The sequence below is a fragment of the Neovison vison genome, chromosome 9 (genome assembly GCF_020171115.1).
Source record: "Neovison vison isolate M4711 chromosome 9, ASM_NN_V1, whole genome shotgun sequence".
NCBI classification, from domain to species: domain Eukaryota; kingdom Metazoa; phylum Chordata; class Mammalia; order Carnivora; family Mustelidae; genus Neogale; species Neogale vison.
In genome coordinates, this window is record NC_058099.1 from 21,615,489 (window position 1) to 21,641,823 (window position 26,335).

Here is a 26,335-nt window from a genome sequence, read left to right on the forward strand (position 1 = left end):
AAAAATGGAAACAAATTCAAATTTCCACTCTAGGGAAGTAGTTAAGTAAATTAACTGTGTCTCTATATGGAATATTATATATCTCCCAAAATAATTATGAAAGTAATAAATCAGTGTGTAAATTGTCCCCAAATAATGGCAAATGAATCCAGCAGAATAAAAATGTGTACCGATGTAAAACTGGAGATGTGGGAAGACTTAAAAACAACACAAGAAATTGAAGTTACTTGAAAACTATCACAGTTATGGAAGGGTTGTGTTCATTTGTTTTAATGTTTAACGTAATAACATGCTAAAAGGCAGTGGAGTGCATATATTGTAGTTTTTCCCCTTCAAATCCCCAGAAAACGATATAAGTAGTTTTAACCTAGTGAGGAAGGTAACTTTGTAGTACCTTAGAGAGCAGGTGAGGCAGCCCAGGGGAGGAGCACAATGTCCTGGGGTTAATCCTGGTCACGCCTGTCACTGATGGAGTGCACCAAGGCTCCTGTAGCCCGCCAGGCCTTGAACTCTGAGGAATAAGAAAGCTGGACTAGATTGCACTTTAACATCCTGCCCCAAGTCTAAAATTCCTTCATGCTGCTTATAACTGCGTCCTCCTGGTATCATTTTCAAAGAATTTGTTTGGTTTCGAAGTATCAAAAAATCTTTCTTGAAAACTTCTCATTGTGTTTGAGCTGGCCTCATTCTTTACAGCATGTAGTGGATCGGATTGTTAGAAATATAAATGTGGGGGCGCCTGGGTGGCTCAGTGGGTTAGGCTGCTGCCTTCGGCTCCGGTTATGATCTCAGGGTCCTGGGATCGAGTCCCGCGTCGGACTCTCTGCTCAGCGGGGAGCCTGCTTCCCTCTCTCTCTCTGCCTGCCTCTCCATCTACTTGTGATTTCTCTCTGTCAAATAAATAAATAAAATCTTAAAAAAAAAAAGAAATAATAAATGTGGTGCTGAAGTATTCCAGTTCGTTTGGATTTTGTCTGGTAGAATAAACGTGCATTTTTTCATAAGAGGAGTTTAACATTTTTAAGAGGTAAAAAGGAAGCTGAGAACCATATGTAGATATTTTCCCATTTTGCTAAAAGAAAAATCCTGAAGTGTGTGTTTAAGTGATACATCTCTCTTTCGATCTTTTTTTTTTTTTTTTACCTGCCTACCTGCTGTACCATCTACCAGCTTTACATGCATAAGAAAGAACTGTAGAAAAAGATACACCCAAATTAGTGGTTACTGAAAAGGAATAGAGAGGGATATGGTATACAGATTATAAATTTCTGTACATTTCTGAATTTTCACAACAAACATAATCGAACTAGAAAGATGGCAAGGGTTTTGAAAAAATAGAGCAAACAGTGAAAATTGTCCTTATTAGTTTTTAGTTTGTTTTTATAGTTAAGTTTTACTAAAGTGTCTTTGTGTTGTCAAAAAACTCTACACCTGACATATTGAAGGGAAGCAAAGGTGGAGCTTGAGGATTAGTTAGTAGTGGTCATCTGAGGAGAGTGTAGGTGAATGCAGATTACAGTAGAATGGTGGAACATCTTCCAGGAGAGGGGCCTTGTGGCTCTCAGAGGAAGAGGCAGATGGATGAACTGTGAAAGTAGAGATGGATGAGAAAACCTGTGAGAGCAGCTTCAGAATGATGTTTGCACAGACAGAGTGTAGCTTGGAAGCAGAAGCAGCGCGAGAAGGTAGTGTGGCACATCTCACGGGTCGGGTCAAGCCAGGATTGCAGTACTGCTAGGTTTGTAATGTGACTGAGAGGGGCTGCCGCGGAGGGCGAGTGCCGTTCCCTAATCCTAATTCACCTGACGGCGGGACCTAAGTAGGACTAACGGCAGCAGGACTGCTGTGTAGAATTAGGTGAGGAAACTGCAAATACGCGCTGGCCGAGAAGGAAGAGAGATTGGCTGGGGATCATAGTGACAAAGTGTAAGAGAAATGGGATGGGCCGCCAGCTTCTTAGGGTTGAGGCTTTAATGGATAGATTTTTTTTCTTTTTTTTTTTTTTTTGGGTCACTTTCCTTATCACTTTTGGGTTTCCAGGTAAATTCAACAGAAGAAGGACGCTTGCCTCAGTTCTCTTTGAACAAGTGTACTATAGCTGTGCCCTGTCCAAACTGCTCCATGGCATTGGCCTTGAGCGTGAAATACAGTCCATTTTTCTTGTGTGGGTGTCCAGTTGGGCCATGGGTGTAATGACCTGTTGAATCAGGGTGGGATAAGCGACTTGCTGTATTTCTGTTTAAAAACTAAGGTTGGTCTGAATTAATCCCTTTCCTTCTCTTCTACAATGTCAGCTGCTCAGTTCCATTTGTGTATTTCTAATGTTTTCCTTTGGTAACAAATATTGGGGCTGTGTATTGTTTGAAATCATTGAAGTGGGACAAAACAAATAATTTTAACAAGCTGTGTTGAAACCTTCTGTAGCTTGATTGACTGGAATAATCCTGCCATCATTAATAAGATGTACAAGGTATACCTTGGAGATATACCACTGAAGACAAAAGAGGTAGGTTGCTTTGGTTTATTCTCACATCATCATCAAAAGCATTTGGTTGACATGAGTTCGATATATTTGAACTTTTTCTCCTAGTTATTTTGATTTATGCTGAACCTAGACTGTAGGAAATACTAGTTTTAAGCCATGTTATCTGGATGGATTAAAGTCTGGTAACCAGTTTATTTGAGCTGGTTTCAATTCCTATACTTAAATGATGATACACTGTCTAGATTAGGGTTCCACACACTTTTACTGCGAGTTTTTAGGCTTTGCTGGCCATGTGGTTCTGAGGCAGCAACCATTCAGCTCCGCCCGAACATGAAAGCAGCCGTAGGCAACACATGAGGAGCGTGGCCAGATGCCACTGTAGCTTCATGGTTACTGAAACATGCATTTCATATAATATTCACATATCCTGAAATACTGTTCTTTTGATTTTTAAAAAAATCATTTGAAAACATAAACCCTATTCTTAACTCATAGGCTTTATCAAGACAGATGGGCCCGCTGGGTGGTTTGTTGACCTCTGGTCTAAAATCTAGGACAGTAGGTGGGTTCTTCTGAAGCCTCCAAGTAAGGTGTTTGCTTAATAAGTTAAATTGTTTAGTTCACTATATTTAAAAGTGTGTCCACATTCAAATCCAGACATATAAGGATTATATGTTTTCTTGCTTGCTTTTTCAACCATAAATATTTGTTTTAAGAATCATAATCTCCCTCCTCCCCATCATACTATTTCCAGTTAGATTAAATTGAGTGTGATGTGGCAGAAAGAGCAGTGAATTGGGAATTGGGAGCCTCCCCTTGGATTCTAGTCCTTGAGTGGCTACACATCATTGTACTAGGGAGGAGAGATTTGGCTAATCACAGAACTTTACTTGGCCTCATATTCTTTGTGGAGAAAACAGAAGAGTTTGATTAGATCAGTGGTTCCTAGAATGTGGTTCGTGCACCCTTGTCAGGTCATAGGGATTTTTTTTTTTTTTTTTTTTTTACCGTGTTGATATTTGCAGTGGTGTTGTGCAAACAATGGTGGGTGTCACTGTTGGGTCCTCACATAAACCAAACTGTGTCACTGAATAGTACTAGTAGTTACTGTGTTCTTAACTGTCAGAACTCACGGTAAAAAAAAAAAAAAAAAAGAAAGAAAGAAAAGAGTAAAGAAAAACATGGAGAGAGTGAAAATGAAACTCCGCTTTACTTAAGAATATCTTTGATGAGGCGCCTGGGTGGTTCAGTCAGTTGAGCAGCAGATACTTGGTGTCTGCTTGGGTTGTGATCTCGGGTCGTGGGATTAAGTCCTGTTTCAGGCTTCGTGCTCAGCGTGGGGTCTGCTTCAGGTTCTCTCTCCCTGTCTTGCTGCCCCTCCTTCTCATGCATGCTCTTTCTCACTCTCTTAAGATAAGTAAATAAATCTTAAAAAAAAAAATAAAAATAATGTTTGATGAAGCAGTAAAAATTACTTGTAGACTGAGAAAGTGTGGCTATTGAGGTGCTATCTGGCAAATGTTCTCTAAACTGAAGAAATGAGGCTTCAAGAAAAACAATTCCTGTGGTTCATGGGCAGTGGTAAAAATTTGACTTTCAAGCAGACATTAGAATTTAGGGAAACTTGTGTCCATCACAATGAGCCTGACATTTTGAGATTTTTCTGATGAGATTGGTGGTGATAATAACATGTGATTTAAAAAAAAAATGTTTTATAATGAAATGGTTGCTTAACTCATGAGCCAGTATTTTCCAAATGACCAATGATGTTACAGAAGCATTACAATGGTAAGGGGATCATTCAGTGGGCAACATAGATCAGTGGAATTTAGTATAAGAGTATGTAAAAGTTCCGTGATACTTCCGTGAAATCCAAATTGTAACGCCTTTAAGAAACTGTTGTTTATTAAGTTTTGCTGGAGTATCAAAGAATATCTACAATTACCCAAAAAGGCTAAAATCATCCCCATTTTTCCAAACACGTATCTTTATGAAACTGGGTTGTTTTTTTTTTTTTGACCCCGCCCCGTGACAGTTTTTTTTTTTTTTAAATGTAGTTTAACCAACACAACATACCAGAACAGATTTCTGAATGCAGAAGATAAAAGAATCCAGCTCTCTTCTATTAAGGTGGACAGACAAGATATTTATAGAAGATGAGAAACAGTGCCACTCAGTACAGTTTTTTGTTTGGGAAAATATAGTAAATTTTCTTAAAAATATGTTATTTATGAAAATGTATAAATGGATTTGTTATTTATTATTTAACATTATAATTTTAAATGAATCTTTAAAAATTTCTCTTATAAATTTTTTCATATAAATTAGCAAATATTGATAGGTGTTCCAGGGTAGCAAGAGCTCTTCAGAGTGTGTAGTAGTTCGTAAGAGTGTAAAGGAATCTTGAAACAAAAGTGTGAGAGACACTGATTTAGAGGCTCTCTCATGACTCTTTTCAGTGAAGAGTAATTCTGAACTGCTGAGTTAAAATTAAACATTTTTCACAGGGAGCAGTTCTGAAACCAGAGCTGAAGAGGGACCCTGTCAGCACAAGGGTTAAGTTAAAGATTGTCCCACATCTCCTTCGTTCTAGACAAGCTGCAGAAACGTTCCCAGCTAACATCCAGGTAATTCATTCTTTCCAGAGAAAGATGGACTGTTTACAACTCTTATGTCTGTTTAATTGCAGAAAGAACTGCATTAATGGATATTCAGGAGGTATGTTGATATATGTAACAAGTTTAATGAGATTCCATCTTGTTTTTCTATTTCAGGTTTAGCTGCAGACATGGTTAAAATTTAAAAAAAATTTTTTTAAACATTCAACTTAAATGTATGATGACTGTCCTTTTAAACCAGTGCTTTCTGGGTGGCTCTTCTCCAAAAATGTTTTTCTTAGGCAACCAAGTTTCTGGTGGTCAGTTTAGTGGAAAAATTCAGTTATCAAGTGTCATCCTTAACAGAACCCCTATGTATTGGCAGTGGCCAAATTCTCTGAATTCTGCCTCCTTAATGTCTTTATCTCCATTTACCTAATGCTGATGTTAATTGGGGCTGTCCCTTCTCATTTTGGTCATCACAGTATCGATCTTGTTTCCCTTCCTCTCATTTGAAAGACAGTCTATTTTCTCTATTGCCACCAGAGCTTCTGTTGCGGTTGGAAATGCTTGTACTCTGATCTTATGGGACACCAGTCCCTCTGCCAGAGCTCCTACCTTTTATCCAAGTGGTGCCCAGCTAAGCTCAGGTAGCAGAGAAATTGGAGTAAAATTTTGTCATAGTTATTTGCTGTAGATCCTAAATAAGCCTCAGGGTTTTTTTGTGTGTGTGTGTTTTTCTTTCTTTTTCTGTTTTTCTTAAAAAAAAGTCTTTTTCAAATCTGTAAAATGGGTGTAATACAATAGCTTACTCAGAGCACTATCATAAAGCCTGAATGGGATCATAGAAAGTTGAGCGCGCAGTGGCTAGGACTCATTCAGTTACCACGCTCCTGGTAACTGCTGACGGCTTAGCAGTTGCTTCTCTTCTGGTCTCCTCTCTCACCACTCCCTTACCCTGTACCTTAGGCTCCAACAAAAGATTGTTTTCTTTAAAGACACTGTTTTCATGGCTCTGTGTCTCTGCTCGAGATGCTCCCTTTGCTTGGCAGAGCTCCCCTTCCCCCTTTAGCCTGGTAAACCTCTACTCAGGTTTCAGGATTCACTCCAGCACGCCACCACCTGAAATGTTCCCACTTCCTGCCACTCCTCTTTTTCAGTCCCAAAGTGAGAACACTCCCCATCGCGCTCATTGTATGGAGGACGTAGCATCTCTCCCCTTTAAGGCTTATTTTGTTGAAGTAGCTACTTGCTCCTCCTCCTTGATGATAAAACTTTTATTCCCCATACCTGGCACTCTGATATTTGACTTTGAAGTATTCTGTGTCTCTCATAAATGTAAAATTATCACAGAGCTTCTCTCATTTCTTTTTCATTATTGGTGTTTGCAAGCACTGTTCCCCAGGTAGTGTTGATAATTTTGCTTCAGAAAATTTTGTGTAGTAACACATTACATGATAAGTAGCTAGAATTTTGGGACAAAATATTCATAGACGTCCTGTGGATGTGTACTTTCTTTGTAGTTATTTATATGTTTTCAAAATAAATCTGGCTAAAATGTGGTGTATTCAAAGACAAACTCATTGTCCCTCCACACATTCTTTCTGTTCTCATTTTTGATGATTACATTACTGTTTTCCTATGTAATTGGCCCCACCCCTCGTCTTCCCCACTTATCAGTCATAGAAATCCTTCAAGGTATCATTTGTGAGCGTCTTCTTTCTTGATACCAGTGGCTTTAACTAGGCACATATTACCTTACCTTAATTTTGAACTTAGGAAAATACCCAGCATAATCCTTTGCAAATAATAGGTGCACCATGAATTTTATTTTTTCTGATAAAACATTCGTATTCTGATTAATTCATCTTCTACCTTACCATATTATTCTATATAATATAGAATTATCAGATAAATTTTCTAGAAGTCTTTTCCGATTAAGGTAGCATGTGATCACGTATTGTTCTGTATCATTTTTAATGTATGTACATTTTGATCCCCAAGGAGATCGGGTGTCTTGGGAGCAATGCTTGTCTCTCTGTATCTTGCAGTGCCTGGCTAGAGTTGGTTACCCAGCAGGGCTCAGTCCTGTTCAGTCACGTGCATTGTTAAGTAAGATCAGAATACTGCTAGTAGTTTTCGGAACCAATGTGAGGAGATTTTTTTTCTAAGTGTAAGACTATCTGTCCCATAGAAGGTGGGAATTTGAGGAATTTAGATTTCTTCGACATTGCTGTCTAATATCTGAACCTTCTGGATGCTGTACAGGGCTCACCTGCAAGGTCTTTGGCCATCTAGGCGTGATTACAGAATATATGGAGCACCTCTATCCTGACTACATGTGTAGAATGCTTGAATCTTGACATTTTTCATGAAGCTTTTATTATAATTTGTTAGGAATGGCTGACTCCATGTACTTAATGAGCCAGAGTGACTTTATCTGCTCCTGTCGCCTCTGTGATATGAAGTGGCAGACTGAGGGCCTGCTGTGAACTCTTGTTTCTGCTGGTAGATCCACAAGTTTTGCAGACTGTCCTGATCAACCACTGTGTTTGTTATTCCATAGACTCCTGATTGGAGCTATGTTGGTCGGCTAAAATGATTATCTGTATTAAAAAGAACTGCGTTAATTTTGAATAACAATCAGGTACTGCCCAAGATCTGCTGTTGAATCCTGACTAATATCTGAGAATAGCAAATTGCTATTACAGATTGGTGTTCTTGACATTGTCCCTTTCTCATAGGTGGTGTATGACGGACTTTTTGGTACAAATACAAATTCAAAATTGAGGACATTATCCCTGCAGTTTGTGCATCACATTTGTATAACGTAAGTTTTTTGAAACTATCTGACTGTAAAATTTCAAGCTATTGGAGTGATCAAGTGATTCGAGTATTTTTTCCTTACCCAAAAAGAAACCGTGTTTGCTCATCTTAAAAAAAATTTAGGTTTTACTAGATTATTTCAGTTGTGTTTCTAATTATTTTAAGTCATCATCTGAAAAGATATGCTAATAATGAGATTTTTATCTTGCTTTGTGTATGTGTGCTATTTTTTTAAAGTTGCCCAGAAATCAAGATTAAGCCATTAGGTCCAATGCTTTTGAATGGCCTCACCAAGCTAATCAATGAATATAAAGAAGTAAGTGACTTGTCTTTTAAACACTATTGATGTTTCATATTTAAAGTATTTTCTGTTATCAACCTTTCTGGTCTACATGTTTGTTTAGTTAGTTATAGTTGGCTATTTTTCCATCAATTTCAGAAATTACTGCCATCTTTTGCTTTTTTGCTTTTGGAATTAAGTGTTAAAAATACAGTATGAATTTTGAGGGGTCTTATTGCTTCTTTAAATAACATCTTTTAAAGCAATTGCATTTTATTCTGCTTTTAGGCACTGTGCAAAAATGGAATGGAAAGAATTACATTTTATTTTATGATTGGTTTCCATATGGATGTTTATTTGGGTTTGCTTATATTTAGAAATAGTGTTAATTCTTAAGGGCTGAGTTTTTACCATTCAAAATTCTGTAAAAACATGCATTCAGTAAGTTTTTGATTCCTTGAGCTAAGTGGGATGAGGATTCTTTGGAATGTAGGTTTTTGAATCCCCTTTGTCCTTGCTGTGTCACTCTTACTATCTTCATTAGTTCGGCTGAATTTGCTAAAGAAAGTAATGTTTCAAGAACTGTAGTCAACATTATTTTCCTAAGTCTTAAATAAACACGAATGCATGTTTGCAGTAGCGTAGAAATTAACATTCTGCCATTTGGAGTTAGAATTGAGTTTGAATCCTGGTTTTGTTCTTCGATGAGTTGCTTAAATTCTTTGGAGCTCTGTTTTTTAGTAGAAAAATGAAAATAATACCTCTTTGTTGGATAATTGTGAAGATCAAATGAGATTATATACAAAATTCCTCAACACACCGAATGCACTTTAGTAGGTATTCTTATTAGTGAAGGAGCTGTTCAGTGCTGTGCAGTGGGCCTTTGGCAGCCGTGCTTGGCCTGGCTGGCCTCTTGTACTGAATAGTGCTTGTATGGTTTTTTAGGCCTAGAGAACCTTTCAGAGTATTTTTATGGCATAGATAGTCAGATGCGTGGGATGGTTGGTAGAAATAAAAATGCTTTCGGGCTTTTAGGGGAGAGTCTATTTTTAAAAATTTGTTCCAAAGGCCAGAAAAACCACAGGGCCCTAATCTCTGTACCTCCTGGAGATACCTGTATGACTTCCCAACAGATGAATCCCATCAGTGTGCCCATCGAGGTGTGGCAGAGTGAGATCTGTGTTGACTGTAGGAACTGCAGCTCACAGAGGTGTTACTTTGTAATCCGACTATGGGTTTTCATGAAACGTTGTAAAATTCTGTCTGCCTGAGGAGGGACCCTCACTTGAGGGCTGTGATTTTCATTTTTTATAATGGCAGCTCTTTATTATCATGCAGATTTTTTAGGTAATTGTTCCCCAGCTTTCTGCAGTTCTGGGGGGAGAGAGGGAGGATCCTAGTCTTCAAGACCAGTGGTGAATTTTCTGTTAAGTTAGGGTGTTTTCCCAGTGTGTTGAAGATGACTTTTGGTGTTTGCAGGTTACATAGTGTTGAAAATACCCTGAAGTTAGCTCCACCTGAGAGAACCCTTTCATATATGACCTCTGCATTGTCCTTTTGGAGTGAGTTGGGGATGCAAAGTTTTGTTTTCTTTTTCATTTTAGTAGTGTGATGATTCTGGGTTTGGACTTTTTTGTTTGTTTGTTTGTTTTTTGTCCATATGCTAATAGCATGTAGTTAGGCAGAGTGAGACCAGGTTTAACAAGGAGTAAAATATTGCATGTAATTGCAGCAAAAAGGTTTTGCCGTTTACTGTATTTTTTGTTTTGTCTGTTTTTTTTGTTCTTTTTTTTTTTTTTCTTTCTTTCTTTCTTAATTTCAAGGACCCTAAGCTACTGTCAATGGCATATTCAGCTGTTGGAAAACTCTCCAGGTGAGTAAACCCTTCTTCAGTGAGAGCTATGCTAAGAAAAATTACGTGGCATTTAATAATGGATGGAGAATAAATTGGTTGTGATTTTGAAAGGAATGTATTTAATGGCCATAGGTTGCTTAGGAATGTTTTCCTTGCAGAAGGAACATGATGTGAGACATTCCACTTGAAGACAGCTATGTTTCCATAGTAAATGGCAGTCTTGAAATGAGATTTTGAACTGGATTGTGTCATAACGGGTTACTTTTTCTTGCGCCCTGGAGATATTTGATTGACCTTAAGTGTTCTTTCTTGCCGCTTACCACTAGTCTTTATAATCACAATCATCAAGGTTTAGTTCTTGACCTTCTTTTCTGTTCTGATAGTTCTATATTACGATTCTGGGTGGCCCTGTTTCCAGAGGTGGATTTTTTTTCTTCTGCTTCTAGTATGATTTCCTCCTTACACTTCCTTCTGGTTTCTTCTTCCTTCCCTTTATTTCAAAGCAGGGAGACTGTGACCCTGGGTGTGCTGCTAGCCGTGGCACAGGGCCTGTACTGGCCAGTGGAGACGAGGTCTTGCTCTTCTCTCTCTGCAGGGAAAGGCTCTTTGGGGTTCAGAGGAAGGCCACCCTCGGTCACATGATACAGCACTTACATGATAGCCTTTAGTTTAAATAGCAGTTTGGTCTTAATTGTCAATTTTTATGTTAAAATCAGAAATATTAACTGAATGCATGGAATCTTACGAAGGCAGTCTCTGGGTAGTATTTTAATCATGGGTTACTTATATTAGACAGTTGAATTAAATATTTACTTTTAAAAATATTTGGCTCTTTGGGGAAGTAATCTAATGATGTTGACATTATGTTTAGAGATGAAAATGCAATTCAAGAAAATTTGTGTTTAGTTACATTTTCTTCTAACCTCATGGAAACTGATGGTTGTAATAATAGTCTTATTATTCTCTTACAGTCGAATGCCCCATTTATTCACTAAGGATATAGCTCTTGTGCAGCAGCTCTTTGAAGCCCTATGTAAGGTAGGGAAACACCCAACCAATCTATGCTTTCCATTTGGATGCTGACCTGGAAACCTGACTGGGAAGGGAAACACTGTTTTTATCATATTTATAGGAAGAGCCTGAGACTCGGCTTGCTATTCAAGAAGCGTTATCTATGATGGTTGGAGCTTATAGTACCTTAGAGGGAGCACAGCGAACTCTCATGGAGGCACTTGTGGCTTCATACTTAATAAAGGTAGGTCCAACTATGTCAGCTACAATGGTTGGTGATACATACTTGATACATTTTTAAGAGAAGAATTTGAATTGTTTTTCCTTAGTGATCTTGACAGTTAAGAGGAGTATTTGCTTTCACTTGGACTATGATTGATTGAGTTACTGATTTTTAAAGATTTTATTTATTTGAGAGAGAGAGCATGAGTGGAGGGAAAGGCAGAGGGAGAGGAAGAAGCAGACTTCCCGCTGTTGAGCAGGGAGCCCGAGCAGGACTCGATCTAGACCCTGGGATCATGATCTGAGCCGAAGGTAGACACTTAGCTGACTGAGCCGCCCAGGTGGCCCAGGACTGTGATTTATGATTGATTTCTAATTCTTCATGATGGGAATCTGATTTTAGGGGAGGAAGAATGGTGATATTCTCAGAGCTTTTATGTTAAAGCGTTTTATGTTGGGAAACTTCTTGATGTCTTGTCCTCCAAGTTGGAAGTCTTTTGTCTTAGGTGGTAGTTGAACACTGCAGTCCTTTGGGGTGGAGTTCATAGCCAACACTTCTGGGGGAAGGCAGAAGGAAAGAAAGACAAATTTTATACCTTAAAATCGAGTCTGTAGGAAGTAAGCCCGTACTATCATGCATAGTCTTCTTCCTTCTAGATTTCTTTATTCAGCTGTCATGGGAGTTTGTAGAAAATTTTGAGTATCTCTTTACATATATATGTAATATGTAGTATACAATATAAAATAATATGAATTCGTTTTAGTCAGTTCTTTGTTCTTCATTTCTAGGAGTAGAGGGATATTAGAAGGGGCAATGACGTCAAAAAGTATTGGTATGATTAATATATATTGTCTTACTGAAATTTGACTGGTGTATTCAATACATTGGTATTGAAGGAATTACTAAAGGTTCAGAAAGGTATCTGGTTTCTGTTGAAATATGACAGGACTGTTATGTACACTCAGGAACATTATTATCTATTGAGTTCCACCGTCGGATGCTCTTGTACATGCTTCATATTCCTATACTGTGGATGAAGATGTGTGGGCTTGTTTGGAAGCTTATTAGACTAGAACACATACAAGGATGTTTGATGCTTTTATAATGCATGTGGGTGCTGCTTATACATATGCAGAGCAAATCATGTAGCAACATTACTAAACCGAAGCTAATTTTATTCTTTTCTCAGACGACATTTAAAGCAACCAGATTGTAGGCTAAATCATGTGAGCTCGTCCTTAATATCATTGCTCTTTATGAGAGATCAAGGAATGCTTAAAGAGCAAAAGCACCTGAGTGAATAGGGCTGAATCTACTTCCTAATGTCACTCCCATCTCTCACTGTGTTAGGTTTGTGACGAGGAGAATGACCTGGTGGGAAGGTACCTGAGAGGGAGGCTTTTCAGAATAAGGGTTCCTCAGCTGCTTCTTTTGTTGAACTTTGTATTTGTAGAGTAATCTGTTATTCTTTTTAGATGAGTTGAATGTATTCATGTAGTTGAAACTCCTTTGGAGTCCGTTTTAACTAGAGCTCATCTGAAAAACCTGGAGATATTTTGCTTCAGATTTATAGAGATTCCAAGTAACCTCTATTTGTGTTCCCTGCCAAATATCTTAATTTCATTCATGTGACTGACAGTTTGAGAGTTGGGGAAGCAGAGATGATGTCCAGAAACTGTTCACAGTGACTGTGGTCCCAGAGTTGGGTGGAGGATGTGCATGTACAGGGACATTCTCTGGCTATGGTCTCTGTGGGTCTTCCTGCTTTACTTTCCTTTTAGCTCATAAAAAGTACTTTTTAAGTCATGCCAGTGTCCAAAAGATGTTTTTAAACAACTTGATTAAAGATTTTCAACAAATCATTTGTCTTAAATTTTATTTACTTACTAAAATTACTTCACTTTTGACTGTTTACAATTAAGATGACTTATCTTTACTGAATGAGCTGTTGGTAATTGGATTCTTCTTCTTCTTTTTTTAAAATCTGTATGTGTTTGTGTGTGCGTGTATTTATGTGTCAAATAGCCTGAAGTTCAAGTTCGACAGGTGGCTGTGAAATTTGCTAGCACGGTGTTTCCCTCTGATCATATACCTTCCAGATATTTGCTCTTACTAGCTGCAGGAGATCCGTAAGTTTCAAAAGGTGTTAATTTGAATTTGGGTTCATTTTAAATTATTTGAAAATTACTGAAATTTATGTTGTTTTCAGGATTGCTCTGTGGACTTGAAGCAATTTATTAAAGTTGAAAATATGGCCCTTGATATGATAAGATCTATAGTTACACCCTATCTTGCTTTTTTCCTGTGGGTACTCTTTAAGGATATAATCCACATAACTCTTCAAATCTCCAGAAATTTCCAAAAAGAAGTAGTTTCTTACAATGTATTTTATGACTCTTTGCTTAGATAGCCAAGAATATTTTTAAGAAATTTTCTGAGAAAAAAAAAAAAGAAATTTTCTGAGATTCCCCAGTTGTCAAATAAAATGACTGTTCTTAATCATCAAATGATCAGTCTGGCATTACTGCAAGTTATTTTTTTATTCTTACTTTTCTTTCTGCAAGACGAGAAGAAGTTCATGGAGAAGCACAGCGAGTATTAAGGTGTCTTCCTGGTAGAAACAGAAAAGAAAGTGCTTCTAAGCAGATGCCTTCTTTCCCGGAAATGGTGTATTATATCCAAGAGAAGGTATGGCGTTTAACTTCAGATAGTTTGGGTCATATAATGAATCATGAAAATAAACGTGTATTTTTTTAGGTGACACATTTAAAATGTTACCACTAAATGTTGAATAGTGGTAACATTTCTAACAATGTTAATATTTACAATGAGAGGAAGAAAATACAAAATTAAGAGAAAAATGTAGTTCTTGAAATTGATCTGTTTTGCCCCAATCTGAATTACTTCAATTCCTTTTATGCTTTTCAGCATTTTGGCTGGGTTTAAAAGTTTTATCCCTGGTCTGACATGCTTAAAAATATGTCTCCTTTTTAAAAAATTTTTTTTTAATTTGTAAGGATATTATTTAGAAACTGTAAATTTAAGAATGCTTCAGGGAACAGTTGAGATTTTTTCCATTGTGATTGTGAGAGAACATCATGGCTGCTTTTGCAAGCCTCCTGTGTGTGCACAGTTCTCTCTGCTGGTGGGTCAGACTGAGTATTGGCGGTTGTGACCCCTACTCCTGATCCTGTCCCACTTTTTTTCAGTGTTTCTTTGTATGATGGTGGTCCTAGCTTTTTATTTAGATAGATATCTTAAGGGAGTTGGAAGTCAGAACCAAGTAGCCATGATTTTTTTCTCTAATGCACGGTCATATTTGTGGTCAGAAGATGCTTGTGTGCTCATCTTTTCCTCCTGCCTCTGTTAGTCTTGAAAATAACTGACCTGCAGTGGCCTGAGGTGACTGTCTTCGTAGATGCCTGGAGCAGGTTTCTTCTTCTTTTTTTTTAACGATTTATTTATTTATTTGAGAGAAGGAGTGCACACACACACACGCTCGAAGGGAAGGAAAGGGCAGACTCCTTGCTGAGCACAGAGCCCTACGCAGGGCTCATTCTCAGCCCAGAGATCATGACCTGAGCAGAAACCAGGTGTTGGCCGCTCAACTAATTGAGCCACCCAGGTGCCCTAAGCAGGTTTATTCCTTTTAAATAAGCCAGTAAAAACAGGAAGAAAATGACACACCTGTCATTTAGGGTTTGAGGGACATGTGCAATCAGTGTGATTGATGGAGAAATGCTTTGACTAGGAAAAAACAGTAGCAAACAACAATATAGTTAGAAATAGTTATTTTTGAATTGAGGAAGGGCACACATGCTCCATGTTTTAATAATTATGTTTATTTTTGGCTTATCTTTATTAGGCTTCCCATCGAATGAAAACTCCAGCTAAGTACATGACTGGGACCACCGTCCTTCCATTTAACCCAGCAGCCTTTGGAGAGGTAGGATTTGGACCGATTTCCATTTGCTCTCTCTGAACATTCTGGAAGATAATGTCATACCCAAAGAGATGTCTGAATTTTTTTGTGTTCTAGATAAACCCATATCGTGATGTCACTATTCTTTACCGGGTTGCTTATTAGAAAAACAGTATTGGGGTAATTGTTAAAGTAATTCCACTACTTTAACTTGTAGTGGAATCTGTAAATCTCACAGAATCTCTGTAAGATTCTCTTCCTGGAAGAATTGGGTGCTCTGCATTGATTACTGTTGTGATTTTACAACAAATTAGATTTGTATTTTAAAGCCAATGCTAAGGTTGTTTAGATTATTTCTTGTTTGGGTCATTGATTTGTACTAGGTAAATGACAAGAGGTAACCTTGTTCAGAGAGAGTAAGATACCCACAGTGGAACTGCTGCCTATTTTAGCTTTCAAGGAAAGAGCTTCAGGAGGACTCCTTGGTAGCTAGTTTATATCAGAGGTTTTTGGGGTGTTGTCTCTATTCTTCTGTAGATAATTTGAACCCATTTTCTCAAATTCTAATGTTGGTGGAGATTAACTACAGTTCCTGGAGTTATACAGCAATAGATGATTTGCACCAGGTTTCTGCTCACTCTCTTCTCCCCCACACTCACACACCTTTTAAAAAATAACAATTTTGGGGTACCTGGGTGGCTCAGTGGGTTAAAGCCTCTGCCTTCAGCTCAGATCATGATCCCAGGGTCCTGGGATGGAGCCCCGTATCGGGCTCTCTGCTCAGCAGGGAGTGTCCTTCCCCCTCCCCCCACCCCCCACCTGCCTCTCCACCTACTAGTGATCTCTGTCAAATAAATAAATCTTAAAATAAAAAAATCAATTTTTATTGTAATTGTTTAGACTTTTTTTTTAATTTTTCAAGAGATTTGTTTATTTGTTTATGTGAGTGTGCTTGCATGTGGCGGGGGGGTGGGGGGTCGGCGGGGAGCAGCAGAGGGGGAGAATCTCAGGCTGATTCCCCACTGAGTGTGGTGCCAGTCTCGAGGATCAGTCTTATGACGCGTGAGATCATAACCCAAGCTGAAGTCACGAGTTGGAATCTTAGCTGGGTGAACAACCCAGGCACCCCTGTAATTGTTTAGACTTTAAAAGTGGAGTTTGCTGGGGTGCCTGGGTGGCTCAGTGGGTTAAAGCCTCTGCCTTCGGCTCAGGTCATGATCCCAGGGTCCTGGGATCGAGTTCCGCATCGGGCTCTCTGCTCAGCAGGGAGCCTGCTTCCTCTTCTCTCTCTGCCTGCCTCTCTGCCTACTTGTGATCTTGTCTGACAAATAAATAAAATCTTTAATTAAAATAAATAAATAAATAAAAGTGGACTTTGCATTTTAACTCCATTAAACACTACTAAAAACACTCTGGATTTATGAAAGCTTGTTATGTAAATTGTCCTCCATTATGGTAATTTCAGTTAACATACTGAGTCATGTTTTCCAGCTTTCGTGAGGATTGTCGAATAGCTTTATGAGGGAGGGTGGGGGAATGAAAATGGGAAACTGTCATTTTGAGGAGTACTCTCCTACACTGACTTCTTGAGGAGCTTGTCTGGTATCCTTCTTCCTTCTGCTTTTAGATAGTCTTGTACTTGCGCATGTGCCTAGCGCACAGCGCGGGAGTGGTGCCCACCTCCCAGAGTTTGGCTGACATGCAAGACCACGCCCCAGCCATTGGACGCTACATACGGACTTTGATGTCAGGTAGCCAGGCGACATCCTCATCATCTTCTTCCAAGAGTGGAGAAACCAACCCTGTTCAGATCTACATCGGCCTGCTTCAGCAGCTGCTGGCCGGTGTTGGAGGTAGGAGGTCGTGCTGCTGAGGACACATGTTGAAGCACTTAAGCAATAATCCAGTTTAAACTCAACTGAGAATTTACAGCAAAATTATTTTCTCCCTTCACTACTGTAACTGAACATCAGCCTTTGTTTCTTTTCTAAACTTACTTGATTTATCCTTGATACGCTATTACTCTTCTTGGAAAGAAATGCTAACAATACATAATATTTTTACTTTGGAAGTGGGTGTGCAGAACAGGGCATCTTTTTTATAGATGCTTAGTCTGTAAATTTGCTGTTTTGGATCACATACTGTATTTAAGTTGATTTTTGTTTTGTACAACTGGGGAGTGCCTCCCAAAGCAGTAGCCTTATACTTGAAAGGAATCTAGTGAGCCCTGTGTGTGTATCACTTTTCATGAAGCTAAGATTTTCTGAATTCTTTCTTATTTAGGTTTGCCAGTCATGTACTGTCTATTGGAAGCTGTCTCCGTTTATCCAGAAAAACTGGCTACCAAATTTGTAGACAAAACAGAATGGATAAAGGTACATCCTATGCATGTGTATTTCTCTTTGATTCTCTATGTTTTACACTTCAGTTTTAAAATTCGTCTTCCTACTAGTGCCTTTGGGTCATTTTAAAAACCCTTTTATCATATACTTCCTGGGAAGCATGGAGGTCAGTATATCTCAACAATCCATCTAGGTGAGGTGAGAGATGAATTAAGAATCATATAAGTAAAAAAAAAAAAAGTATATATATTTTGTTTTAAAAAGTTTAAAAAAAAATTTGTGTAGCTTAAATAAAAAAATATGTAAACTCTCTCCTTTCTGAAACTGTCTCCCACCTACTCAGCTCTCCCAGCTTCCTGCCCCTTCCTCTCTCACCTGACAAACATATGTAGATCATCAATGTTCCTATATGTTGTACTTTACCTAGAGTTTATTTATGCGTATACACACAAATGAAAATAAGCATTTTTAATTTTTCTTCCTTCTTTTACACAAAAGGTACATAATTTTTACACTTTTATTGTTTCAAGTGTTTATTTAAATTCTGGTTAGTTAATATATAGTATAATTTTATTATTAAGTTGTTATTTAACTTCTCACACTGTTTTATACCTTATCTCTTTCACCTGACACTAGAATGTAGAGGTATTCTGTAGAACTAGAGGGAGAACGTCCTCTTTAACAGCTTCATTTTTTCCATTGTATGAATATGCCGTGACTTATTCTAGAACCTCACTGAGGTTCTATTCTAGAACTGTTCTGCTGCAATGAACAGTCCATCATTTTGATATAAAGAAGTCTGTTTTTTAGATGGAATCCCCAGAAGTGGAATTGAGGACATAGACTTTTGTAGTTCTGATAGTCCCCAGCCTCTGGTACCAATTTACACTCCCACTAGCCATGTAGGAAGTGTTCCTGCCTCATGGTCACACCAAAAGCATTGCCAGGTTTAGCGAATAAAAAGAAAAGATTCTCCGTTAAATTTGAATTTCACATAAACAGTGAAAAATTCTTTTTAGCACAGGTGTGGCTCACACACTTTCATATACTTCTTGGGCTGTATAATGCAGTTCTTTTTCGAAAGGGGAGCTTGAATGATGGTAAAATGTGCAGATTACCCCTTAGTGTGAAAGCATGAGTGTCATATACCAAGAGGTGTGAGTTATGTGCTTTTTGGGAAAATCCAGTCTCATAAAATTGTTTTGGATTCGGACTTTTTATTCTTTGTGAATATTTGCTGATTGTAAAATGATTGCACATTTTTTGACTTTTGATCATGTAGATCAGGGGTCATCAAGCTGTGGCCCAGGTACCAAATCTGCCTTGTCTCCTGTTTTTGTTTGGCCTTTAAGCTAAAAATGGTTTTCGTTTTTAAATGGTTCAAAAACAATCAGAAGACGTGAGAATTCTAGTCTCCATAAAGTTTTATTGGAACATAGATACCCCCTTCATTTCTCAATTGTCTGTGGCTGCTTTTGCCTGACAGTGGTAGGATGGAGTTTTTGCCACACAGACCATGTGGCCTACAGAGCCCCCTTGGCCCTTTACAGAAAGCTTTTATTGACCTCTGTTTTAGATCATCTGTGCTTTGATTCTGTTTTATATCTTGTATTTTTGGTGAAAATGTACAGAAGACTTGGGTATATAATTCAGCTCTTATTTTATTTTGAAGCAGCTTATTGTTTTATTTTCTCACAGATACCAGTAGATCGAGCAATACAGCATATCATTTGTTCTTTCGATTTTAGATGTCAGATGATGTCTGTAGGAAGATGATTGTATATCACGGATATATTTGTTTTTCTACCCCACTCAGAGTCTGATGAATAGCAGTAAAGAAGAGATGCGTGAACTGGCGGCGTTGTTTTATTCTGTGGTGGTATCTACAGTGTCGGGGAGCGAGTTGAAGTCAATGATAGAACAGCTTATAAAGACCACAAAAGACAATCATGTATGTTACCAGTTTTGTCTTCATTCTTTTTTGTGGGAAATCGGAGTGCCTTCCAAAAGCATCCGCTATGTTTTTAGTTTTTGTGTTCTCATTTCTTAAAAGGAACTTTTATGATGGTGAAGAATAAGTGAGATAGAAAATATATTGACTCATTTAGGCCATTCAGCAACTGTGAGTGCCTTGTGTCTGATCAGCACCGTTTTTGGTGCTAGGAATACAGTGGGGAGTGAATACACGAGGATCCCTCGTACTACCAGGTGCTCGGAAATCTTAGTTCCTTTCTCCTTCCCCATCTAGTGTCACCTGTCACCGAGCCTGTTCTGTCAGGGAAACACGTGCTTTCCAGTAGTCAAACCTCTACCTGGTGTTTAGGGGTTTTAAAAATTAGAAATCGTATCTGCTCATTGTATTTTTTTTTGGCTGTAGGGTGGTAGGGAGAAATCATGCTTGAAAATTATGGTAGCATAGTTACGTAAGTGCTCCAAGCTAGAAGACAGTATGGGTGCTGCAGGGAGCAGGTAGGAGAGTCCCTTCACCCAGACTTGGAGTGGGTGTGGGTTTAGGGAATTACTTGAAGTGAGTCAGAACTCAGCTTGCCTTCGCAGAAGGCTTGAGTGTTGGAAACTCTAGGTTCATTAGCATTCAGTTGAATCTCAGATGATCACTTTGTTCTCTGGTCTTATGTCTTTTTGGAGAGATGACTGTCCTAAACATACCGTTATTTCAGTGTGTTCTTGCATGTGTGAGAGAGTGACAGAGGTACTGTGTGGTTAACTTCAGAGCCCAGAGATACAGCATGGATCCTTGCTTGCGCTGGGATTCACGGTAGGAAGATACTTGGCCAAAAAGAAAATGAGGATGGCAGAGCAGCAAGACCTGGACACAGATGGCGACTTTCTGCCGGAGCAGGAGGAGCTCATTCAGAGCGCCACGGAGACCATAGGTACTTGCTGTGCTCGTGCTGACTGGAGTTGGGTTCAGATGTCCTTTTTTTTTTTTTAAAGATTTTATTTGTTTATTTGATAGAGCTCACAAGTAGACAGAGAGGCAGGCAGAGAGAGACAGGGGAAGCAGGCTCCCTGCTGAGCAGAGAGCCCAATGCGGGGCTCGATTCCAGGACCCTGGGATCATGACCTGAGCTGAAAGCAGAGGCTTTAACCCACTGAGCCACCCAGGCGCCCCTGGGTTCAGATTTCTTACAGCATTGCACTTTGAAGGCACAGATCTTGACAAAACTTTGCTTCATGGTGCATAAGTTCTGTGTTTTTAGTAACAATGAAAGTACTCTAGTTTTTTGGTATGTTTCTTCCTCTGTTTCTATATGACAGAGATGATGGCATTATGGGAAAATCCTTAAACACCTTAAACAAGTGCTTTCTGCCTTGTTCCCACGTGGTTTTATTACCGACTGAATGTTAGCAAATTATCAGTTAGAAGAAAATGTAGACTTTGACTTTGTTTTGCCGTCTCTAAGACAGTCTTGGGTCCCTTCCTGCTCGTCTCAGACCCCAAGAGCAAGAGTGTCTTCTTCTCAGTCTTGTCTCCTGTGCTTCCAGGCTCGTTTTTGGACAGTACGTCTCCCCTCCTGGCCATTGCTGCCTGTACAGCCCTGGGTGAAATTGGCAGAAACGGTCCCCTCCCCATTCCCAGTGAGGGATCTGGCTTCACCAAATCGCATCTTGTAGAGAGCTTACTGAATAGAATACCCTCTAGTAAAGAAACAAATAAGGTAAGTCCTTTTCCCCCCTTCTTCTGAAATTCTTTCTTTTCATAGATCTATAAATGAGCAAAAATGCAGTTGTAATGAGGACAGATGACAGTGCAGCTGGAGGAAGGATTTACTGTGGGGAAAAAAAAATGATGAAGTCGAGGTGACTGTTTAGTTTTGAGTGGGGAGTGATTTGTGGGCGACCTCTGTGCGCGTGCCATTTGGCCCAGTTGTTCCAGTGTAGGCCCATATAACTGTTATGATTTGGGAAAAGAACCAGCTGCATCAGGTAACTCTTCTGTCATGCAAAAGTGCATAATAAAGTGTTAAATAGTTGTTATCACTTTTGTAATTTTAGACCAAATCTAAATCTTAACCTCTGACAGCAAAAATGGTTTTAAGTCTGGGTGTTAGGAAGCAGCGTGAGTAATATCTGAAGAGAAGGACATTTATCATTTTTAGTCTCAGATAAACATTTTCATAAACTTTAAAACATATTTGTGATCAGAGTATTTCAGTGTTGAAATATAACATGATTTAATGAGTGGATAAATCAGTTTACTACAAATTTAATAAATACATAATTCTATTCTTGATCTAGGTACTGTTTAAAACTTCCTGAGAATATCACATTGTAGTTTTTGTTAGCTGTTGTTAACTAATTAGTGATCACCAGCCACTGCTGAACACTTGCAATGTGCCAGGCGTATGCCCAGTGCTTCATATATGTAAATTAATGGAACTCTCCAGAAGGTCTAGTGAAGTAGGTGTACTTGTCATCTCTCTTTTCCCAGATGATGAAATGGAGTTGCAGAGAGTGGGATAACTTGCCTGAGATCACATACCTGTAAAGGCTGCTAATAACATGATTACGCTCTGATTTGATCTTGGGTCCTCTGGGCCCAGAATCTACATTTATAAATGGTTTGATGGATAATAAACCTCATTAAAGGCTTTCCTTCTTCTTTTGCAGCAGTTCCTTAAGGAACTCAGTTTTATGTCTTTCTACCTCCAATGTCTTACACACATAATTCTGTAAAATTGGATATTTAAAAAAATACTTGCATGCATAAGTGCTTTAGACAGACTGCCCTCCCTGTCACTGAGATGACAGGGAGGGCAGAAACAGTGTTTCAGAAACACTGTTCTGGGATAAAGCTGGTACATACTTTGTTTAAAAAAAAAAACAAAAAAACATTCTCTGGTTTTCTAGATGAAAGAACGGGCAATTCAAACACTGGGATATTTTCCAGTTGGGGATGGAGATTTTCCTCACCAGAAACTCCTCTTGCAAGGTCTGATGGATTCTGTGGAGGTATTTATATTGCTATCTGATTGTTAGTTATTCACACCAGAGGCATTTTTTAGCTAGAGTTCTGCATGCTGTGAGATTTTATTTTTATTTTTTAAAAGATTTTTTCATCTGTTTATTTGAGAGACAAAGAGAGTGGGAGGTGGGAGGCAGGAAAAAGGTTGGAGTTGAGGACTAAGGCTGCTGACTGACAGAGCCAGGGTTAGGATCCAGGTCTCTGGAATCGTAATCCAGTATTTTTAATGTGAATTTTTTGAGAATGAATTATACACACATCAGGTTCTCCCTGGGCGTCATTGACATTGTAACCACTTGGGGAGAAGCTTATAGTGTTTGCTTTCTGATCTTATTTCTTTCTTAATTTATCTTTTTAGAGAGAGCATGCATGTGCGTGCACATGATGAGGGACAGAGAGAGGGAGAGAGGATCTAAAGCAGGCTCCATGCTCAGCGGAGAGCCCGACTTGGAGCTCCATCTCACGACCCTGAGACCATGACCTGAGCCCAAGTCAAGAGTCGGATGTTTAACCAACTGAGCCACCCAGGGGCCCCAATGCCTCATTTATTTAAATAAAACTAGAAGAACTCCATCTCTCTCCTACGTTTTTAAAGAAGAAAAAAGGAAAACATTTGAAAAGAGGCACATAAAATGCATCCTTACTCTAGGATTCTCTGTGTTGACATAACTTTTCTCTGCTTAGAATTTCCAAAGAAGTTTTTGACCAGGGAAACTGTAGAACTGAAGCTCTGAAATTCTTTTTCCTCAGAGTAGGAAGCATCTGGTGGTAGAACGTGACACCTCATCGAGAAATGAGAGCATTGAGTTGATGGAGCTAGATCACTCCTAGAGTGGCCGGCTGCACTGTGGTCTGTGTGCTTGGTAGCATTCTCTCAGAGGTCACTGTTCCCGTGCTTCTCGTGGGAACTCTCCGCTCTTTATTCTCTTCTTAGTCCCCAAATTCTTAGTTGTTTTCCAGTTTATATTAAACAGAGGAAAAGGCCAAAGGGAACTAAGACAGGTCCAATTTCATGTTGAATGCTTCATGCCTGTGAAACGTGTCAAAATTTTTTTGCCTTTTTTTTTTTTTTTTTAAATTAATTTGAGAGAGAGCAAGCGAGCATGCGCACAAGCAGTGGGGAGAGGGGAGAAGGAGGCTCCCCAGTGAGTAGGGAGCCTGATGCAGGTCTCAATCCCACGATCCTGGAGTCATAACCCGAGCCGGAGGCAGATGCTTAACTGACTGGGCCACCCAGGCACTCCTAACGTGTCAAAATTTCTAAACCAAATGAAAAAAAGTCCGAGGGGAACATTTGGGTGGCTCAGTCGGTTAATCCACTGCCTTGGGCTCAGGTCATGATCCCAGGGGCCTGGAATTGAGTCCCACATCGGGCCCCTTGCTCAGTGGGGAGCCTGCTTCTCTCTCTGCCTCTGCCTGCCCCTCTGCCTGCTTGTGCTCTTTCTTTCTCTACAAATAAATAAATAAAATCTTTAAAAAAAAATACTGAGGGTTGCCTGGGTGGCTCAGTTGGTCAAGTGTCTCAACTCTTTTTTGGCTCAGGTCGTGATCTGAGAGTCATGAGATTGAACGCCTACGTTGGGCTCTGAGCTGGGTGTGGAGCCTATTTGAGATTGTCTTTCTCTTTCTCTCACTGCCCCACCTTCCTTCCTCTCTCCCCCACTTTGCATGCCGTCTCTGTCTCCCTTTCTCAAAAAAAATTTTAAAAATTTGAGTATATACTATATAAAATTTTCTTAATATCTGATGTTTGAAATGATTTCAAACTTATAGTGCAGTTTAAGAATAGCATGAAGAACTCCTGTTCTCATTTGGATTATTAATGTGCTGTTGAAACTCGCCAGCTCTTCATGGATCTCTGTACTTCTATATGCTTTTCTCCAGATTTATCAAATTTTACCATTTTTACAACATTTTGTCTTTTACCGGAACCACTGGAGAGTAGCTCGCAGACCCTGTGTAATTTAACAGTGCACAGAGGAGGTAGTAATAAAGTGTAATGGCTGCTGTTTATTGTGTCTGTTACACACCTGGTGTCTGCTGGAAGCTTTATGTACGTTACCCTCCTGTCCTCCTTACAGCCTGACGAGGTGGGTGATGGTATCAGGCCCGTGTTACAAAGGTGAGGCTCACTTTAAATAAGTGTATGTAGCTGGTGAGAGACAGATAAGAATTTGCCCTGAGATCTATGTGGCTTCAGTCCATACCCTTTTCCTCCAGATATTAAAAATCCGTGCTTAGTGGCTCTGCGGAGGGTGAAGAGGGCAACGTGAGGTTGGAAAAAGATCTTCAGGTCTTTCTTACATTCTCCGTTCCCACCCCTCCCCACCCCCCACCCTACTCCACCAGGTTAGTTGAGAGCAATCCAGGCAAAAGAGCATGTTGACAGACAAGATCTGAGACAGCCTTTTTGTGGAAGTGGATGTTTTTGGGAAATGTTCTCTGTGACTCATGGCTGCTGTTTCCGTGTTGCAGGCCAAGCAGATAGAGCTGCAGTTCACCATCGGGGAAGCCATCACCAGTGCGGCCATCGGAACCAGCTCTGTGGCTGCCCGGGACGCCTGGCTGGTGACGGAAGAAGAATATACCCCCCCTGCTGGTACCTTCCTGCTCAGCTAATCCTCTCCTGGTCCTCAAGGAACCCTTTCTGGGCTTGTTACCACATTTGAGGCAAAAGGAAAAAATTCATGCGTTCCTTTTTAACTCTTTTTTAGCTATTTATAGATGTCTTACCAGTTTGGTTCAGTCAAGAAAAATAGTTGGTTAAAGGAGAGTGAACACGACAAAATGAATGAGAACTTCTTTTTTTAGTTCTTTGGGAAGCAAGGGAGTTAGTGGTGTGTTCCCTTCAAACTTGTGCTCTTTCCCGGAGGCTCCGTGCACGTAGCCCATTTCAGAAGTCGAGGCATAGTTACGTTTCCAAGTCACGCGTCCCGTCATCCTTCATTCACATTTATCACAGTGAAGCCCCCGGTCTTCTGCTCGCGCTCCATGTCCCTTTGCAGTGAGGGTGCGCTGGCTTCAGTGACCGCGTGGGTGAGGGAGTGTGTAGTTTCTGACGTGTTATGTTTGGGTCTTGTGGTCTCGTATGTCTTGTGCTTCTGAAATGGATGATTATCAGTTCGTTCAGCAACCTAAACACCTTAACCTTTTAGACCTGAATATGTTCTAGGATTGTTGCATTAAAATCTAATTTTTCAGGATACTCTTTTCATTTATTTGAATTGATTTTTATCATCCCTTCCCCCCCAGGAGCCAAAGTGAATGATGTGGTCCCCTGGGTATTGGATGTGATTTTAAATAAACATATCGTCAGCCCCAACCCACACGTGAGGCAAGCGGCCTGCATCTGGCTCCTTTCTCTTGTGAGGAAGCTAAGTACCCATAAAGAAGTGAAGGTAAGCCACCCTAGAAATGTGCTTGGCACTGTTGGGAACCATCTTGGAAGTATTTATGACTAAAAGGCAGTAGGAAGGCAAGTGTATGAAGGTGAGGGCCAGTACTGATAGCAGGGGCCATTAGCTTGTAACAGCTGTTTTGAAAGAAGCTGTGCGTGAAGGATGGCAGCCTGATGTACACTGGCTGGAAGATGATTCTGAACTTGAAGGCATAAGGTCAGGCTATCAGGATGGGAAGGCTGAGAGTGCACATTAGACTTCCTGTAAGTCTACAACCTTCAGGTGACTTGGCTGCCTTCAGACGGAGCATAATAGGGCATGTGGCTCTCTCGGGTCAGAAGACTCTTATGAGGTGGTGTATGCCCCAAGAGGAGATTCTTATCCTTTCTTATCTTCCAAGACAGTAGAG

At 39.6% G+C, this 26,335-nt stretch overlaps 1 protein-coding gene across 5 annotated transcripts in view; it reads left to right on the plus strand.

Annotated features, from left to right (window-relative positions):
• ECPAS (Ecm29 proteasome adaptor and scaffold) overlaps window positions 1-26,335 on the plus strand; it is a 96,998-nt gene that overhangs the window by 42,197 nt on the left and 28,466 nt on the right. For all 5 annotated transcript variants that reach the window (XM_044265145.1, XM_044265148.1, XM_044265144.1 and 2 more), the window contains 18 exons: window positions 2,425-2,506; window positions 4,993-5,112; window positions 7,827-7,912; window positions 8,146-8,224; window positions 10,012-10,061; window positions 11,015-11,081; window positions 11,176-11,298; window positions 13,303-13,406; window positions 13,842-13,965; window positions 15,143-15,223; window positions 16,827-17,052; window positions 17,483-17,574; window positions 19,358-19,492; window positions 20,273-20,435; window positions 21,049-21,221; window positions 22,414-22,515; window positions 25,004-25,127; window positions 25,781-25,926. In XM_044265145.1, coding sequence (XP_044121080.1) covers window positions 2,425-2,506; window positions 4,993-5,112; window positions 7,827-7,912; window positions 8,146-8,224; window positions 10,012-10,061; window positions 11,015-11,081; window positions 11,176-11,298; window positions 13,303-13,406; window positions 13,842-13,965; window positions 15,143-15,223; window positions 16,827-17,052; window positions 17,483-17,574; window positions 19,358-19,492; window positions 20,273-20,435; window positions 21,049-21,221; window positions 22,414-22,515; window positions 25,004-25,127; window positions 25,781-25,926 — 2,077 coding nt within the window. The remainder of the gene's footprint in view (window positions 1-2,424; window positions 2,507-4,992; window positions 5,113-7,826; window positions 7,913-8,145; window positions 8,225-10,011; window positions 10,062-11,014; window positions 11,082-11,175; window positions 11,299-13,302; window positions 13,407-13,841; window positions 13,966-15,142; window positions 15,224-16,826; window positions 17,053-17,482; window positions 17,575-19,357; window positions 19,493-20,272; window positions 20,436-21,048; window positions 21,222-22,413; window positions 22,516-25,003; window positions 25,128-25,780; window positions 25,927-26,335) is intronic.